The 15,679-nt window shown below is 41.5% G+C and overlaps 1 protein-coding gene and 1 long non-coding RNA gene across 2 annotated transcripts in view; one reads left to right on the top strand and one right to left on the bottom strand.

Annotated features, from left to right (window-relative positions):
- Nucleotides 1-5,146, bottom strand: part of LOC309383953 — a 30,846-nt gene extending 25,700 nt beyond the window's left edge. Inside the window, exon 1 of the long non-coding RNA XR_014173951.1 lies at nucleotides 5,066-5,146. This is a non-coding gene — a long non-coding RNA (uncharacterized lncRNA). The remainder of the gene's footprint in view (nucleotides 1-5,065) is intronic.
- Nucleotides 1,306-15,679, top strand: part of CAVIN2 (caveolae associated protein 2) — a 26,062-nt gene continuing 11,688 nt past the window's right edge. Inside the window, exon 1 of the mRNA XM_081937047.1 lies at nucleotides 1,306-2,137. Within this exon, the coding sequence (XP_081793173.1) occupies nucleotides 1,649-2,137 (489 nt within the window). The 5' untranslated portion in view covers nucleotides 1,306-1,648. The remainder of the gene's footprint in view (nucleotides 2,138-15,679) is intronic.

Genomic DNA, 15,679 nt, shown 5'->3' with positions numbered 1-15,679 from the left:
GAACTAAACTGCACGAACTACAAAAACAACCACTAAAATTGTGGCAGGAGATTAAGAATATGCAGTATCTCTTTACTGCAAGTTATCTGCACTGTTTCAATCCAGATCAACTTTAAATACAAATCCCACTGATTCCTTGAATTCTTCAGGATTCTCAAACTTTGCTGTATCCCTATCACATGTAAACACCTGCCTCTAACAAAGGCAATACTCCTGATTAAGTACGCTGGAGACTCCTAATAGGATGCTTGGATTAGCCAGGTGCAAAAGCAGGCCTCAGTCCTTTTTTATGTTTGGGATGGTTTTTGCTTAACTACTGCATTTGGCAAGTCGGGGGTGCACTTGTCCAAATTGAAACGCCGGGTGTTGGTATTCCACTCCAAAGTTTTTCTTTTCCCCCTTTGGTTTGTTTTCTTCACATACTTTCAAAATGTAATCAACCAGAGCAGGAAGATTTGTATTTGTACTTATTAGTTTGTCAAACACGTACAAGATAGCAGGTATAAGTATAAACATAGACAAGAATGAAGTGAATACAAGTAAATGGGGACAGTAGGACAGAGAAGGTAGGCACACTGGTGCCCTTATGCACGCCAGAGGTGGGTTGCTCCCAGTTTGTCCAGGATCGGGCACACAGGTAGTAGCGGCAGCAGGAGGCTCTGCCCGCCCACCCGAACGCTTCTGCGCATGCGAAGGAACGCACACGTGCACGAGCAAACCGGTAGTAAAAAAAATGGAAACCCAGCACTGATGCAAGCCCCCTTTATGGACCTCTTAGGAATGGGGTGAGGTCCAGGGTAGACAGTTTAAGGTTGAAGCTGTGAAGGTTAGAGGATATAATAACTGAGTCAAGTAGAGCATTCCAGGCATTGATCACTCTATTGCTGAAGTCATATTTTCTGCAATAGAGTTTGGAGCTGTTTGTATCGATTGTTTGCCCCTGTATTATTGAGGCTGAGGCTGAAGAAGTCGTTGACTGGTAAGTCGTTGTAGCAGACAACACATTCCTTGGGCAAAGGGACAGTTCTGATAGGATCAGGAATAGCAGGGCCGCAGTTCATGTTCCCATTCGAAATAAGTCCTTCTCGCCACCCCACATAAATAATATGTTCTCGGGTTGGACCTTCCCGCGGCCATTTCCTTGCTTTCTGCCAGAGAAACGGCAAACACAAACACAATAAAAAAACCAGTAAGGGAACACTGGGAGGGGATCCCTTGCGCTGGAACAGATCAGCCCGCCCGAAAGTGTACACGGCTGGCCCTAACCAATGGCAGGTTGCGGCGCCGAGCCAGGCCTGTGGGGATTTTTCTCCCTCCTTTTTTGCCCCCGCCTTTGCCAGTGAACTCATGAGTGAAATATGACATTCCGCCCGTAAAGAAAAGAGGGCGAGGAGGAAAGAGCGAGGGAGGGACGGAGGGGGAAAATTTAAACCTGCAGGCGACGAACTCCGGGCTTGAACCCTTCCTGGTTTCAGAATCGGGGGATCAGAAAGGGCGGGGCTGCGCCGAGCTTTCCTCAAGTTTTCGGCTGCTGCAAAGAAGTCGTTTGAGGAGTTCGGTGCTGGGGCAGATTGCATTCCTGCCCCCGAGAAGACACCCGAGAGAAGGGAGCTGATCGCAGCGGCCCAACGTCTCTAGCTTCGCCGCGATGGAGGAGGACGGAGTGCAAGCGGAGAAGAGCAGCGGGTACGTTTCCCCCAACTCCGATGGGCCTTTGGATGCCAGCAATCCCAGCCCGGTGCCCTCGGGCAGCCGCAGCCCCAGCTTGCTGCCACCAGCGCCGGGCGAGGCGATTCGGGACAGCTCGCAAGTCAACGCCATCACGGTGCTGACTCTCCTGGACAAGCTGGTGAACATGCTGGACTCGGTGCAGGAGAAGCAGCAGAAGATGGAGCAGCGGCAGATCGATCTGGAGGGCTCGGTCAAGGGCATCCAGAGCGACCTGAGCAAGCTGTGCAAGAACCACACGTCCACCAGCAACACGGTGGCCAAGCTGCTGGAGAAGTCGCGCAAGGTCAGCGCCAACACGCGCGAGGTGCGCGACCGCATGGACCGCCAGTGCGCCCAGGTGAAGCGCTTGGAGCACAACCACGCGCAGCTCTTGCGCCGCAACCACTTCAAGGTGCTCATCTTCCAGGTCGGTAGGCGCCAGAAGCGGGGGGGGGGGGGAGATTGAAAGTTTTGGGAGTGGTGGGTTTGAGACGGGCCCAAAGAAATTCTCCTCCCCGTTGAGCTTCTGAAAAAGTTGAGTTGTTGGGAATTAAACGCAGCGCAATGTGGGGACGCTGAGATGCCCTCTTCTTCCTTGAAGGAAAAGTGGACTATAAACTTAAGTACAAGTAGTCCTTTATTATTATTATTATTATTATTATTATTATTATTATTATTATTATTATTATTATTATTATTATCATCATCATCATCATCATCATCATCATCATTATCATTATTATTATTATTATTATTATTATTATTATTATTATTATTATTATTATTATTATTATTATTATTAATTTGTCAGTGCACAACCTATGTACAATGAGATTGGTTGAACTCCCCCAGTACACCCACACGCACAATACAACTCACAGTGAAGACAGAAAAAAATCCCTAACCCAATAAATCGTATTAACAAACACCCAGTCCTATTGCACCAGTCCTTGATTTACAATTGAGCCCAAAATTTACTGGGAAACGTTGGTTAAGTGAATTTTGCCCCATTTTGCAACCTTTCTTACCACAGTTAAGTGAATCACTACAGTTTCTAAGTTAGTAACGTGGTTGTTAAGTGAATCTAGCTTTCCCATTGACTTTGCTCGCAAAAGGCCCCAGGACACTGCAACCGTCATAAATATGAGTCAGTTGCCAAGTGTCTGAATTTTTATCAGGTGACCATGGGGATGCTACAGTGGTCGTAAGTGTGCAAAATGGTCACAGGTCACTTTTTACAGTGATGTTGTAACTTTGAATGGTCACTAAACAAATGTTACAAGTCGAGGATTACCTGTACTGCAATCAGTGCAGCTCTCACACTTTCCCCTCATTGCATATTAATAATTCTTTTGTTTTTAGTATGTTTTGAGTATTATTTTCCCCTTGCTGACAACTTTACACATGCACAAAATAATAAATTGGAACAATTTGAAGCCTTGCTAAAATTCATTATCCCTAAACTGAAAAAAAAATGAATCAAGGTAAATCTAGGCTCCCAAGTTTCATCAAGAGCTGCATTTATAGGCTCTGGAAAAAATTATTAGTTACTGCTGCAGCCCCACCCAGCCTAGCTGTTGGCAAATACTTCCGGCTGGATTCTCCTTCTAAAATGATTCCTTTTTCCACATCCAGCAACATCAACCGCAGGCAGCAACTACTGCCCGGTGTATTGAAGCCAAAGTGTGTCTGTCTGGACTCAGTAGAGTTTACTCCCAAGTTACTTTGCAGGGGATTGATATTTGACTAGCATCTTCTCAATTGCATAAGTAAATGAGTCACTGTCCATGCATTTGTTTTCTAGTAAAAGTTTTTTTTTTAAATCACTTTGTATTTTTCCTGCGTGGCAATACAATCGGCATAGCTTTTAATCATGTGGGTAACACAAAGTAAAGATAGACTTACTTCCTAAAGTATCTGCCCCACCTTCCATAGAAATAAGATCAGCAATCAAATCCAGGCTTTCAAGCTATGCTAGGTTACATTTTTTACATGGAAAATAAGGCCCAATTTAAAAGATTAGCAGTGTTTTCTTCCTTGTTTTTAAAGATTTCCTTCCTTAACTCATGATTTGAGTTTAAATTTCATGCCTCCTTGTTTTACTGTTGACATTAATCTGTATATTTGGGGCTTAAATCACACAGAAAGTTGTTCTTAAGAGAGAAATATTTGACGTCTTCGTTGCCCTGGCAAATGATTCTAACTTCTGTTCTTCTAAATTTTATTTTATTTTATTTATGTTCTTTTAAAGTTTTGCAATAGTATTTCTATGCATTATCCTTCCTTCTATAACTTCTATGTCTGTTGATGAAACCAAAAGTCTCCATCATATATATCTGAAGTAAAACATCTTGGATTTGTGTCTGCAATTTAATGTTGCTAATTATGTTAAGCAACATTGTTTGATTAATTGAACAGTAGATAAAGGCACTACAGGTGTTCCCCTCCTAAAAGTTTTCCTTGGCCTTATGCCACATTTCTTCTTATATTGTGATCCTGGCCATGATTATTTTTTAAAGGAGTGTTTGATTCTTTGCATGTTAAAAATATCTACTGAGCAGAATGAGCCTTGTTCCCTTTTTTAGCTATCGGAAACACAGTTTCATAGGCCAAAGAAAATTGCTGCTATTAAGGACTATCCAGTAAATAAATCAGGATTGAGAGACTGGTGGGCTTTCAGGTATGCATAAGGTGCAATGCTCAGCATTCCTCAATATTGGACTGCGGTATTGATTGGGGTTGCATAGGGTGGCCAAAGCAATATAAGTAAGGGAGGAAGGATACAGGTATTATTATTATTATTATTATGGTGGGTGAGAGCAAAGCAGGCTAAGAAACATTTTGAAAAAGCTTGGGGACCTCGTCTAAACTTTTGATGGGTTACAGATGGTGCCTCTTTTATTTAACTTTGAGAATGAAAATGTTCCAAAAGCTTTGTTCCCACTCCCTTTACCTGCTCTATTATTCATCCTTGGACAAGAGCATCCTTTTTTTGTTAAAAAAAAAAGGCAAATTAATTATCCCATAAATAAGGAACACATACGTTGGGTTTATATTAAAAAATCTTCTGGGCAGAATGATATTGAGATCTATGTAGCATCTCTACATTTATATCAATCTCTTTTTCCCATTCCATGTAAAAGAAGCCAGCTGGTGTAGCAATTGCATGTTTCGGTCCCAATAAAGTAATAGGATGGCACTTGAGGGCAGCAGACAGGGGTTGTGGTTAGTCCTTATGACACCCATGATCTTCTGTTGCCAGTCATCCAGCAATCTGCCTGATCCTTGCTCACTACTCGTTTCAGTTCATTTGGCAATTTGTGTTGCACAAACAAAGCAATGCATTTTCACCTACTGTATATACTGGAGTCAAACTCTATGAAAGACGCCTCTTTTCCTGGCAAGGGCTCCATCTCTCCCAGCATCTGGCATGTCTAATAAAGCAAGTTAGACAAAATGTAGTCAGGAGACAACAAGCAAATGTGGTATGAAGAACAGCTGCAGGGGTGGGATTGGCCAGGTGAGATCTCGGGCAGAACAGCTGGAGGCCAATATCATCCCAGGGTCCATCACCTCCACTTGCCTCCAGAGGTTGCGGGTGCTCCAGCGCTGTGGAGATTTGTAAGAAGATGAATTGTAGGGTGGTGCATGCATTCTAAATATTTCAGATGACTCCTTCACAGAAGAATGAGCAGAGCATAGAGTGCCACTGCTATTTATTCAAGAGGCCCCATATTTTTCCAGGTTCTGCAGGAGCCTGAGAAAACTGCAGCTGCTTTCGAGTACCTTCAAGTACCTGCAGCTTGTTTTTTCAGAGCCACATGAAAGCCTGAAAAAGTGGGGCTGGTTGGATAAAGAGAGCAATTACAGGGTCCAGAGCAATTCTTCTCAATACCTTCGGAAGTGAGGAGAGACCTAATAAGCATCTATATGCCAGTCCCAGTTCTATTTTAGAATAGGATAGAAAGTTCAATATATTTCTCTCCTTCTGTCAGAAGTCAGGCTGGAAAGTGTAAATCAATCCAAATGGTTGATTATGGATTTTCAAGGCAAGAAACTTTTTTTAAATTGTTTGGAAAGTAGCCAACTGTTTGAAACAAAGCAATTAATTAATTGAAGTCATTAACATGGGAAGACAAGCCATTTTACAGTTTGTTCTTTCATGTAATCTTTCCAGAAAAAGCAGGGATGGTAATTTCCAAATCTAGTTATATGGTACTTAAATGATAAGCAGCTTTCCTTCAGCTCATGCGTTGGGCACCAATTCTCATTTCAACCCAAGAAGGAGGGTGACTCACACTTTATTTTCTGATTACCCAGCACCAACACTCCAAGCAGGTTGCCAGAGAGATTGCAATGGGTGTCTTGCTCTCAGTGTGTTGGAGGGGCATGCTTAGGATTCTTGACATTCTCCTAGCAGTGAGAAGTACCAGAGGGAAACTACAATCAAGGGTGTACTTGGAACATATTGACCTGGAGTCAATGGGCTTACTTCCAAAGAAGAATACATATGGTTTGGTGATTGCTTGACTCTCTCTAGAACAGTGGTTCCCAACCTTATTTTGGACATGCCCCACCTAAGCATCTCTAAAATCCTGATGCTCCTCCCCTGTGACATATAATTCTTACTTTACTCAAAAAGTGAACTCTACTTACATGGAGGAAGCCTAAAAGGCCATTAACTTGGTTTAAACAAGGTTCAAATTGCCCCCATTAAAAATCAAATTCCCCCCCCCCATGGGGCATGGACCCCATGTTGGGAACAGCTGTTCTAGAATTACACCCAGCATTACACATTTAAGAAACAGAATAAACCACAAAGGTCATTTTCATGGATGAAGAGCAATTTTGTCCCAAAGCATAATGTATGCCACTATCTGTTCTATGTATATCCCAGTGAATTATAAATTTGAAAGGCTACACAGTTTATAGGCATTATCTTTGAAATAGTCAAGATTAGTAGTCCTTCAGAGAATATATTTGTGGGTGTCTTTTTCTCATAAGATTAGTTAAACAGAACTTTATCCAACTAGCATTGAAGATGTTGCCTAGTTGGGTAATGAACTGTCTGCAAGAAAACAACCAAGCCCAGACAGCACAAATGGTCCCACAGTACTTTATTCAATTTGGTGCCCTCCAACAACTTGGTGTTAAAACTACAACTCCCAAAATTTCTAGCATGCAGTTCTTCATTGATCAAGAACACGGAGAGTTGTATTTTCAATGCATCTGAAGGACATCAGGTATAGGGTTCAAAAGATAGGATAGCAGTCCCTTAATGTCTCCATTTTGGGCCAGTTGTTTCATTTGTCACCAAAATAATCTATTACTGTCTGTGTGTCCATCCTCAAACATCTCAAACTATAGAACTGTTGTTGAAGAAACTACAATACCATGGAATATGTCAAATGCCCATTTTACAGAATCACTAAACAATGTCCTAAGTTCCCATTTCTTATGTTGGTATCTGTGCTTTATTTGTTCATTCAAAGTATTTTTATCCCACTCTAAAAAGCCAAAGAGTAGGGAAAGAAGGGAGAAAAAAGCAAACATAGAAATGAACTTATAAAGTTAAATCATAATCATTTTAATAAGTAGCTTGATAGAACTAACTCAGTCATGGGGACAAGACTTGAATGAGTTTGTCGAACAGAGATTAGATATAATTATTTTATTTTCTGGGTTTATTTGCTGCAACCCAATGGAATGCGCTAACTTTTCTGTGTATATTTTTATCACTATACATTACGTAGCCTACCCAACTAGCTGATTGGGGGGGGGGGGGAAACTAAGTGGGGAAAAATATATGTGATCCCTGCAAGTCTACAAACTTGATTTTAAAAATATTTTACTACATTGCTAATCTCCAATTATAGTTTTTAAGTCACCTGTAATGTGTTATATTTATATAGCACTTTAAAATTGCAATAATCATTTATTTGTTTCTATGCTAATACCCATTAATTTGTAAGAAGCAATCCAGATCCAACTAAAGCAGTGGTTTTCAAATATTTTGTCTCAGGACATATTTACATTCTTAAAAATATTGAGGACTTCAGGGAGCTGTGATTGGTGTGGGTTATACTTATTGATATTTGCGATGTTGGAAATTAAAAGTGATACATTTTAAAATACTTATTTAATTTTGTAGAAATCCCCCCCTAAATGTCTCAAGGGCCCCAAATCACACTTTGAGAACCACCAGACCAAAAGATAATGAGACCCAATGTTTTGTTAAAAAGTCCATTACATATACATAGGAATCCCAGAAGCAGGTCCTTAATGCAAGAATACTGTCCTGCTCATATTTGCCAGCAATCAGAATTGAGAAAGCTGACTGTTCTTGAAATTGAAGATTTCATACTAGTACTAAAGCTGCCAAAGAGGAAGAAAGTTGTCCATGTATACTTTTTCCATGCCAGGTATAATTTTATGCAGCTCTGTCTGATCTCTCTTATTCTCCCCACAAAAAGGTAAACAACCCTGTTCACTGCAATGTGTCCTCATATAGGTAGTCCTTGCTGAACAATGTTAATTGGGACTAGAAGTTCTGTAAAGCACAATGACACATGACCATGCTGCTAAACAATAGCAGTTCCAGCAGTACCAAGTTACCATCGTTAGGCAAACCACAGAAGATTGTTAAGCCAGCACCTCATATGGCCACAAATTCTGACTTCCTGCTGGCTTCCCCATTTACTTTGCTTGCGGGAAGCTGGGAGGAAAGATCTCAAATAGCTATTACATGAGTGCAGGGCACTGCAACAACCAGAACTTCAAGGAATTGTCATAGGTAATATTATTCAGTGCCATTGCAAGTTCTGACAGCCACTGAACTAATGGCCATTAACCAAGGATCATCTCCGAGAATTGCTCCAGCCCCCTACTTGATTTGGTTGCCCTTTTGTGTGATTTCTTGGCCACATATCAGGAAATGGGAAAAAGAACTTCATTGTCCACAATTGTAAGTCTACTGGATTCACTCCCCTCCCCCCTGAAAACCAACATTCTCCCCATCTATCTGGTGATTAGTCAGCAAGGAAATGAATAAACAATCAATCACTTTTCACCTCCGTCATAGAATTTTACCAAGCTTCCATCAAATAAAACTCCACATGCAACTCCCGATCAGTCCAATTGTACCAACAGCACGAACATTGAAAGGCATGTTTGTGCTGAAAATGCTTCTTCCTCTACCCAGTGGATGTTGTTCAGTTTCTACATCACTGCTCACACACAACAGCCACTCAACACTCAGTTTGTGTTAGAATGTAATCACATGGATACACATTTTTAGCTCAGAGCTATGTCAGAATCTGTATATCTTTCCTCATGTGACATTTTCTTCTAGGATGCACGGCTTTTAGAGGAGGTGCCTATGCCAAGTTGCTTTGTTGAACACACAGAGTATAACTTCATCAGATAAACAGCATTTTGTTTTATCTGCCCCAGTGGGCAGAAAAGAGAGAGTATGCTGGGAGAATTCCTTTGAGCTGTTTTAAGTTCATTTAATTCTGGAGTAGGATTTAGTACACGGGGAATATCTTGCTTTAGTTTTAAAAAGATGGTGCCTTTTTCTCTTAAAGGCTTTCTGGAAGCATGTACTCAGTAACTGTAGAAGATAGGAGAGGTTGAGAGTTTATTGAAAAGGCTCTTTTCTTACCATCACTTAGCTACCTTCCGTTGCAACACAATCCTTAAGGAACTTAAAGGCATTGAGGAAGGTGCTACAGGTGCAGTCAGGTACCGCCCACAGCACCTTTACTCCTTCAGATGCAAACTGTTGTGTGGTCTTAATGTTTTGGCATATTATGCAAGTGGGTGGGTGGCAGGCAAGCAAGTTTAATGTAGAGCACTGTCCATCTGGTTTCACTTTAAAACATTTGCAATCTGTTTCCCCGAACACGCATTCCAAATGAGATGCTTTTGATCTCCAGTAGGTGTGCAGCTTTACTGCACTTTTTGGGTGTGGCTAAAGGGCCACCTTGGTTTCTGAAAGTATTTCAGGGATGGCCACTTTAAAAGCAGTTTGAAAAGAGGATGGAAATTTAAAAATGCAATATTTTAATTAATTTTATTTTTATAAAATAGTTCATCATCGTTTATGTTATTTATAAACCATGATATATATTTGTTTATTAAATCAATTTATATGGTGGCCTGTCTCATAAATGTAGCTCTGGCCAGCTTGATCAATTACATCCTATCAAGTCTTATCCACCAACCACATATTAAAAACAATATAAACATAATAAAAGCAGAGGCATAAACATTCATGTTAGTTAATAACTAACTAGGTGTCAGCCTCTGTTCCGCTATTTGCTTTTGGCGGCAATGAAATGGGGAGAGGGGTCTGGTATTTGGGAGGGGAAGTTTAAGTACAGGAGAGATTGTAAAAAGGGAGTTTTGGTCTCACCGTTTACTGCGCATGCTGAAGACTAGTGCTTGGTGTCGGTCAAGGCCAACCGTCCTGCATACCAACCTGATGATGCTCCTTGAAGATGGAACTCACATGACACCTAAGGGATTTGCAGATTGGACAGTGGGATGAGAGTTACCAGGGGGAGGGGGTTGGTCACATATTGATATGTATGATTTTGCACGCTTTTGCCTCAGGTCTTGCTTTGCTTAGCTGCTATCTTTTCATAACCAGTAAAAGTACTCTTAATTCTGCAAAATGGAGTTAAATGGTTTCTTTCTTGGTTGCTGAGGGATGCCGGCTTGACACTAGGGTTCATAATTTAACTAACTACTGCAATGGTGTTTGCTATTACCGTAGTTAATTTAATAAGTTACTATGATGTACTAATACCAATCCACACCGTGTCATCTCACAATTGAGTTGCAGCTTTAAAATAAATTTAGAAAATTACGATCAAAATAAAATTCCTTCCTGTATGTACTCTTTTGTGTAAATACCAGTGCTCATGGAAACACCTGAGACTCTTAGAGAAAGGAAGCAGCAGACAGAACTGTTGCCATGGCGATATCTTGATAATTGGCTGAAAGGATCTAGCAGGCTGAGGCTGACTCATTGTGTAGACTACTGGACCTCAGTTTTGTAGAATAAAATTGACCTGCATCCTTAGAGGAGGATAAGAGGTAGACGAAAACCTTTCATCTTTGCTGCCATCTAGTGACTGTTTGGATTTGTGCAGCCACACTCCGGTACCTATACTGAAATAGGTATGGCCTGGAGAGTCACATGTCTTTCAGCCTAATTACAAAAGTCCTACAGTACATAGGCATTAAATTCAGAACTTTGATAACTTTGATCTATCCCTGGAAACATGGATCTGGTGTTGGAGAAGCAGAGGGGAAAAAGAAAGAGAAAAAGAGTAGCCCATCCAGCAGCTCAGAATAAAAAAGTTTTCCCATTTCTGCAGTAAAGTAAATGAATGGACTTATGCCTAGGCACTCTACTTTTTTTGAAGTCTTTTGAGAAACTCAGCTGCGCTAAAAGATCTGCTTATAAAACCCAAGTTGTTTTTTTTAAATAGGATCAGCAGTTTGCATACCATCCCCTTTTTTAGCAATAGTCTGGATTATGCAGAATCTAAATTTGAATCGAGTTTATGAGACATTCACTTAGCTCTGAAAAGGGGAGGGAATTAGGAAGGTTTTATGCAGATATGCTCTGTGCATAGCTTACATTTGTTTTCACATTTAACAACTTGTGTTCCATTAGATGACAATTCTTTAAATATATCAAGTGGGCCTCGTGGAACATGTTTGATGCTAATCTCTTCTCCGTTCATCCTGGAAGGAAAAGCCTCCACCTTGCTTTTTCATTGTTCTCCTCACCCTGTTTTCTCATATAAACCCAAAGAAAGAGGAGAATCTTTTTTTAAAAAAAAATGCATGGGCTTTTCCTAAGGGCAAAGTATAAATGTTCAGCTATTCTATATAAACTTTTTATAAAAAGGAAAGGGAGAACCAGCCAGAATGTTCACAATTTCCTACTTCTTTGTTTTGTTTTAAATGCAAAACATTTTATTGATTGATAGGAGAGGTAAGGAAAATTACTGTATTTGAATCAAAATTTCTGACAAGTGGACAGCCACCTGTCTGAAATGGTATACGATCTCTTCCTTGAGCAAGGGGGGTAGGACTAGAAGACCTCCAGGACCTTTCCAACTTTGTTATTCTATTATCTACTGTTACTTGGTTTTGCTTTAGGTTGAAGCCAGTGGTGGGATTCAAATAATTTAACAACCGGGTCACCCAGGGTCAGGTTGGCTGTCGTGGGAGGAGTTGCCCATCACCGCCCTCCAGCTCTGGTGCACATGCAGGACAATCCTCCCACAACAGCCAACCTGACCCTGGGCAAACCAATTGTTAAATTACCACCATCACCCCGCTATCAAAGTGGATCCTGGGCGCTGTGCTGCAATGAAGAAACGAGCAACAGAATGGCCGGCACAAGTGGAAGAGGAGAAGCTGGGAGAATAAAGAAGGAAAATGGCCTTCTCCTTCCCCCGTGTCGGCGGCTCTATTGCTCGTTTCTCCATTGCAGCGCAACACGGCATGCAGGATCCACTTTGATGGGGGGAGCAATTTAGTAACCGGTTCGCTTGAACCAGTGCGAACCGCCTGAATCCCACTACTGGACTTGTAACCTAACCTAACCTCCTTGATTTTCCTGTGTATTGATGAGAAATTGATGTACTGTAGGTCTGAATATATGTCTGGAATAAAAGGGGCAGAGTAAAATTCTCATCATTTGGCCAATTAAGAGAGTGCCTTTGGCTGGTTGCATAATGTGGGCTGAGACCGTATGAAAGTTCAGCATTTGGGATGATCCTTATACAATAAGAAATACAGACTCACACGCCAGCTATTGCAGTCACTTTTGGGCATCTCATGACTCGTACTTTGAAACCTTTCTGGAAGGTGAAGTGGCTCCATCATGGTGGATGGAGATGCAAGAGAGAAGATCCTGCTGCTGCTCCCTTTCTTCTAAGCCTGTTCTGGATGAAGGGATATCCCTGCTTTGCTACTGCCTCAGGGCATTTTGTGAGAATAGGGTCAGGACATATAGGGGCTCAAGTGGCTAAGCACCTTTTAGATTCGCTCCTGTATGAGTACATCTTTTCCATATCAGAATTGTTGTGGCATTTAAGCATACACATGAGTGTGTTAGCATACAGTAGATAAGCCTTTTTCGGACATCTCATGATACATGCCAAAATTACGGGAGTGACTGATCTATTTGGTTCCCAGAGTTTACAGTTTTCTCTTCTTAGTCTGTCCAAAGAACAGTCCTGCCACACCTCAGAAAAAAATGATAAACATTGCTATAATGTTCCAGGCTCTTCCCCTTCCTGTTCCCTTTGTCTAAAGGTCTTCTCCAGACCAAAACTCTTGCAATGATCGCAGTTACTCCGTTACATAAATCTAGTTTGAAAAGGCTATTAAATTATTTAGACCATTGTCTGATATAAAGGGAAAAAAACTAAGGGGAGGTGGAGAAGAAATGTTGAAAGCAAACGCATCTAGTAGGTTGCAGTTTCATTTCGGAATCCTTTTGAAATATCTGAAAAATAACTGACACTTTTCCTCCTCTCTAGGCAGTTCTAAACTCTGCTGGTGAGGACAAAGAACCTGTGTCTGCTTAGTGTGCGGTTTCAGTTTAGTTCTTTTTAAAAAATAGTCGGTGAAATGTTGAGATTATAAGATATACAAAGGAGTGAATTAAAGCTTGCTATTTCTCACTTTTCTTGTGCATGTTTCTGGAGGTTAAGAGAATTTTAATCTGCCTTTTCCTGGCTATATGCAAGCTTCTGTTATCTTTACCCATTTACTTATAAGGAGAAAGATCCCTTCATGAGACACAGAATGAGTGATAAAATGATCCACATATTTTTGAAACAGCATACAGGGGAGGGATTGATTTACCTTCCCTACTAGTTTGCAAATATGAGCTCACATGCACCTCATCTGCGCATGCACGCAGCCTTATGCACATGTGCAGTGCTTGTGCATTATGTTGGGGCGGGTGGACAGAACCTCCCGCAGCCGCCGCTACCAGTTCGCATGAACCAGAGAGAATCGGCTGAATACCACCTCTGAACAGCAAGTGCTGTTCCTGAGTCCATGTGCAAAATTTTACTGTGGGGTGTCAGTGAAGACTCTTAGTAAAATCATCCCATTGACAAATTTTGATACGGTAAGGAAATATGTGAGTCTTCCTCCTATTGACTGCATCCGTATCTTGTTTTTGGCATTGTTACGTAAATAGCTCGTTGTTACTTTCTTCCCAGAAGTTTTCTGGATCTAACCAGTGTCTGCAGTGCTGGGATTCTCATGTAGTCAGCTCTCCAAATTGTGAAAAGAGCCAATCCTGTTTAGTTTCAGAGATCAGTCAGGAATGCGAGGTGCCCCCACCTCCCCTTTTTCTTTTGGATTAATGTAACTCATTCTGAGAGCTCTTCAGAGCAATATATTAAAGGTAACTATTATGGCTCTTTTAATATAGGATGCAGAAGACTTGTCGCAATCACTTCCTTTTAGTTCTTCTGAGTGGGATATTAAACATAAGCTGCGAAAGGAGAACCCCTCCCACTACTTCAGTCTAAGGCTAAGCCTCCAGAATGAGGGGAGGAGATAGTCAAATCCTTATGGCAGGCGGGAGGGGTTGGATATGGTAGTGGGACATTGTCAGTGGTGGAATTTTGCAGAAATTGGAAATATAGGACGGAATAGAGCAGGGGCAGGTGAGCGGGGCCAACTGATCGCCAGAACAACCGGTGCTTACCAGCTGAATCGCAGCCCTGGACATTGTCTTAACCTGCTATTAGGCTCCCTTCCCAGGCTAGCTCAACCTGGGCTGAAGCTTCCCAGAACCACTTCCTACAGTTGACTGTCCTCTGAAGAAGGAAACCATCCCCCTCTCTTCCTTCTTGTTTCTTCTTCAGTTTATGCTTGGCAACTTTCCTATCGTGCAGTGGGCACCCTTACTTCGCCAAAGTTCTCAGGTTTTGAGCTAGGGAACAGCTGGCTGTTTTCCATTTTTGCTTCTAGAGTTGCTCTTGCCCTTGCTTTCCTTCCCTCTCTACTGACTGAATTGGATGACTCACCATGTCTAGCGGTGGGATTAGTTGTCTCTACATATTTTATACACTGCATGGACAGAAATGTTGTCAACTTACTGAAGGCAAAAACTCTTGTTATGCTGTGAAACTTAATACCATGAAAAAGATTTATTCTTCATACATTGGTTAATTATCTTAAACACCTAGCACTCACCATCACCTTAAAAATACACTAAAATGAAGAATTTTGCATTTAATGTGTTTGCCCAGATAGATCCGTGTGGGCGTGTGTACACATATACTCATGCTTCAAAATCATTCTGTCTTCAGTACAGTACATGTTATCCTGATGATCTGTTCCATCTACTGCCCAGGTGTTTCATGATAGTCTCTGCTTTTCCTTCTTATGGTTCTTGACTTGAATTGCCATCAAACAGAAAAGTGCCCTCTGTATAATTGGACACCCAGGCCATTGTTTAAACCAGAAAGAGAGAATAAGGATTTCAGAATGATGAAATGAGGGCACAAAGTCCCATTGTAGGGGTTTATTGAATTTCACTGAATCCCATAACCCTCCCTGCGCCCTCACAATAGGACAGGATACAAAACAGTAAATACTTGAGTCCCCTATCGGGGTGTGAGGCTCAGTACATCTAAAAGGCATTTGTGCTGTTGAGGCACCTTTAGGACAAAATGTCTGTTTTAAATAGATAAAACCTCAAAGGCCTTTCACTTTTCTTTTGTTTTGATTTTCCGGATTGTTTCCGCTTATCCTCTTTTTCTTTCGTCTGCGGCTGCGGGAGTTGTTAGAAATGCAAGCAGCTGAAAATTGACTGTTTGCAAAGCCTTTTTAAGCTTTGGCATCATTCCTTCCTGCTTTGAGGGGATCATGTAAGTGGCATGATTCCCCGCCCCCCCCCCCCCAATTTGGGATG

Source organism: Natrix helvetica (assembly GCF_964273705.1).
Source record: "Natrix helvetica genome assembly, chromosome: 1".
In the NCBI taxonomy this organism is placed as follows: domain Eukaryota; kingdom Metazoa; phylum Chordata; class Lepidosauria; order Squamata; family Natricidae; genus Natrix; species Natrix helvetica.
Note: the sequence above shows the minus strand (reverse complement) of the source record. Positions and strands in the feature narration are given on the sequence as shown.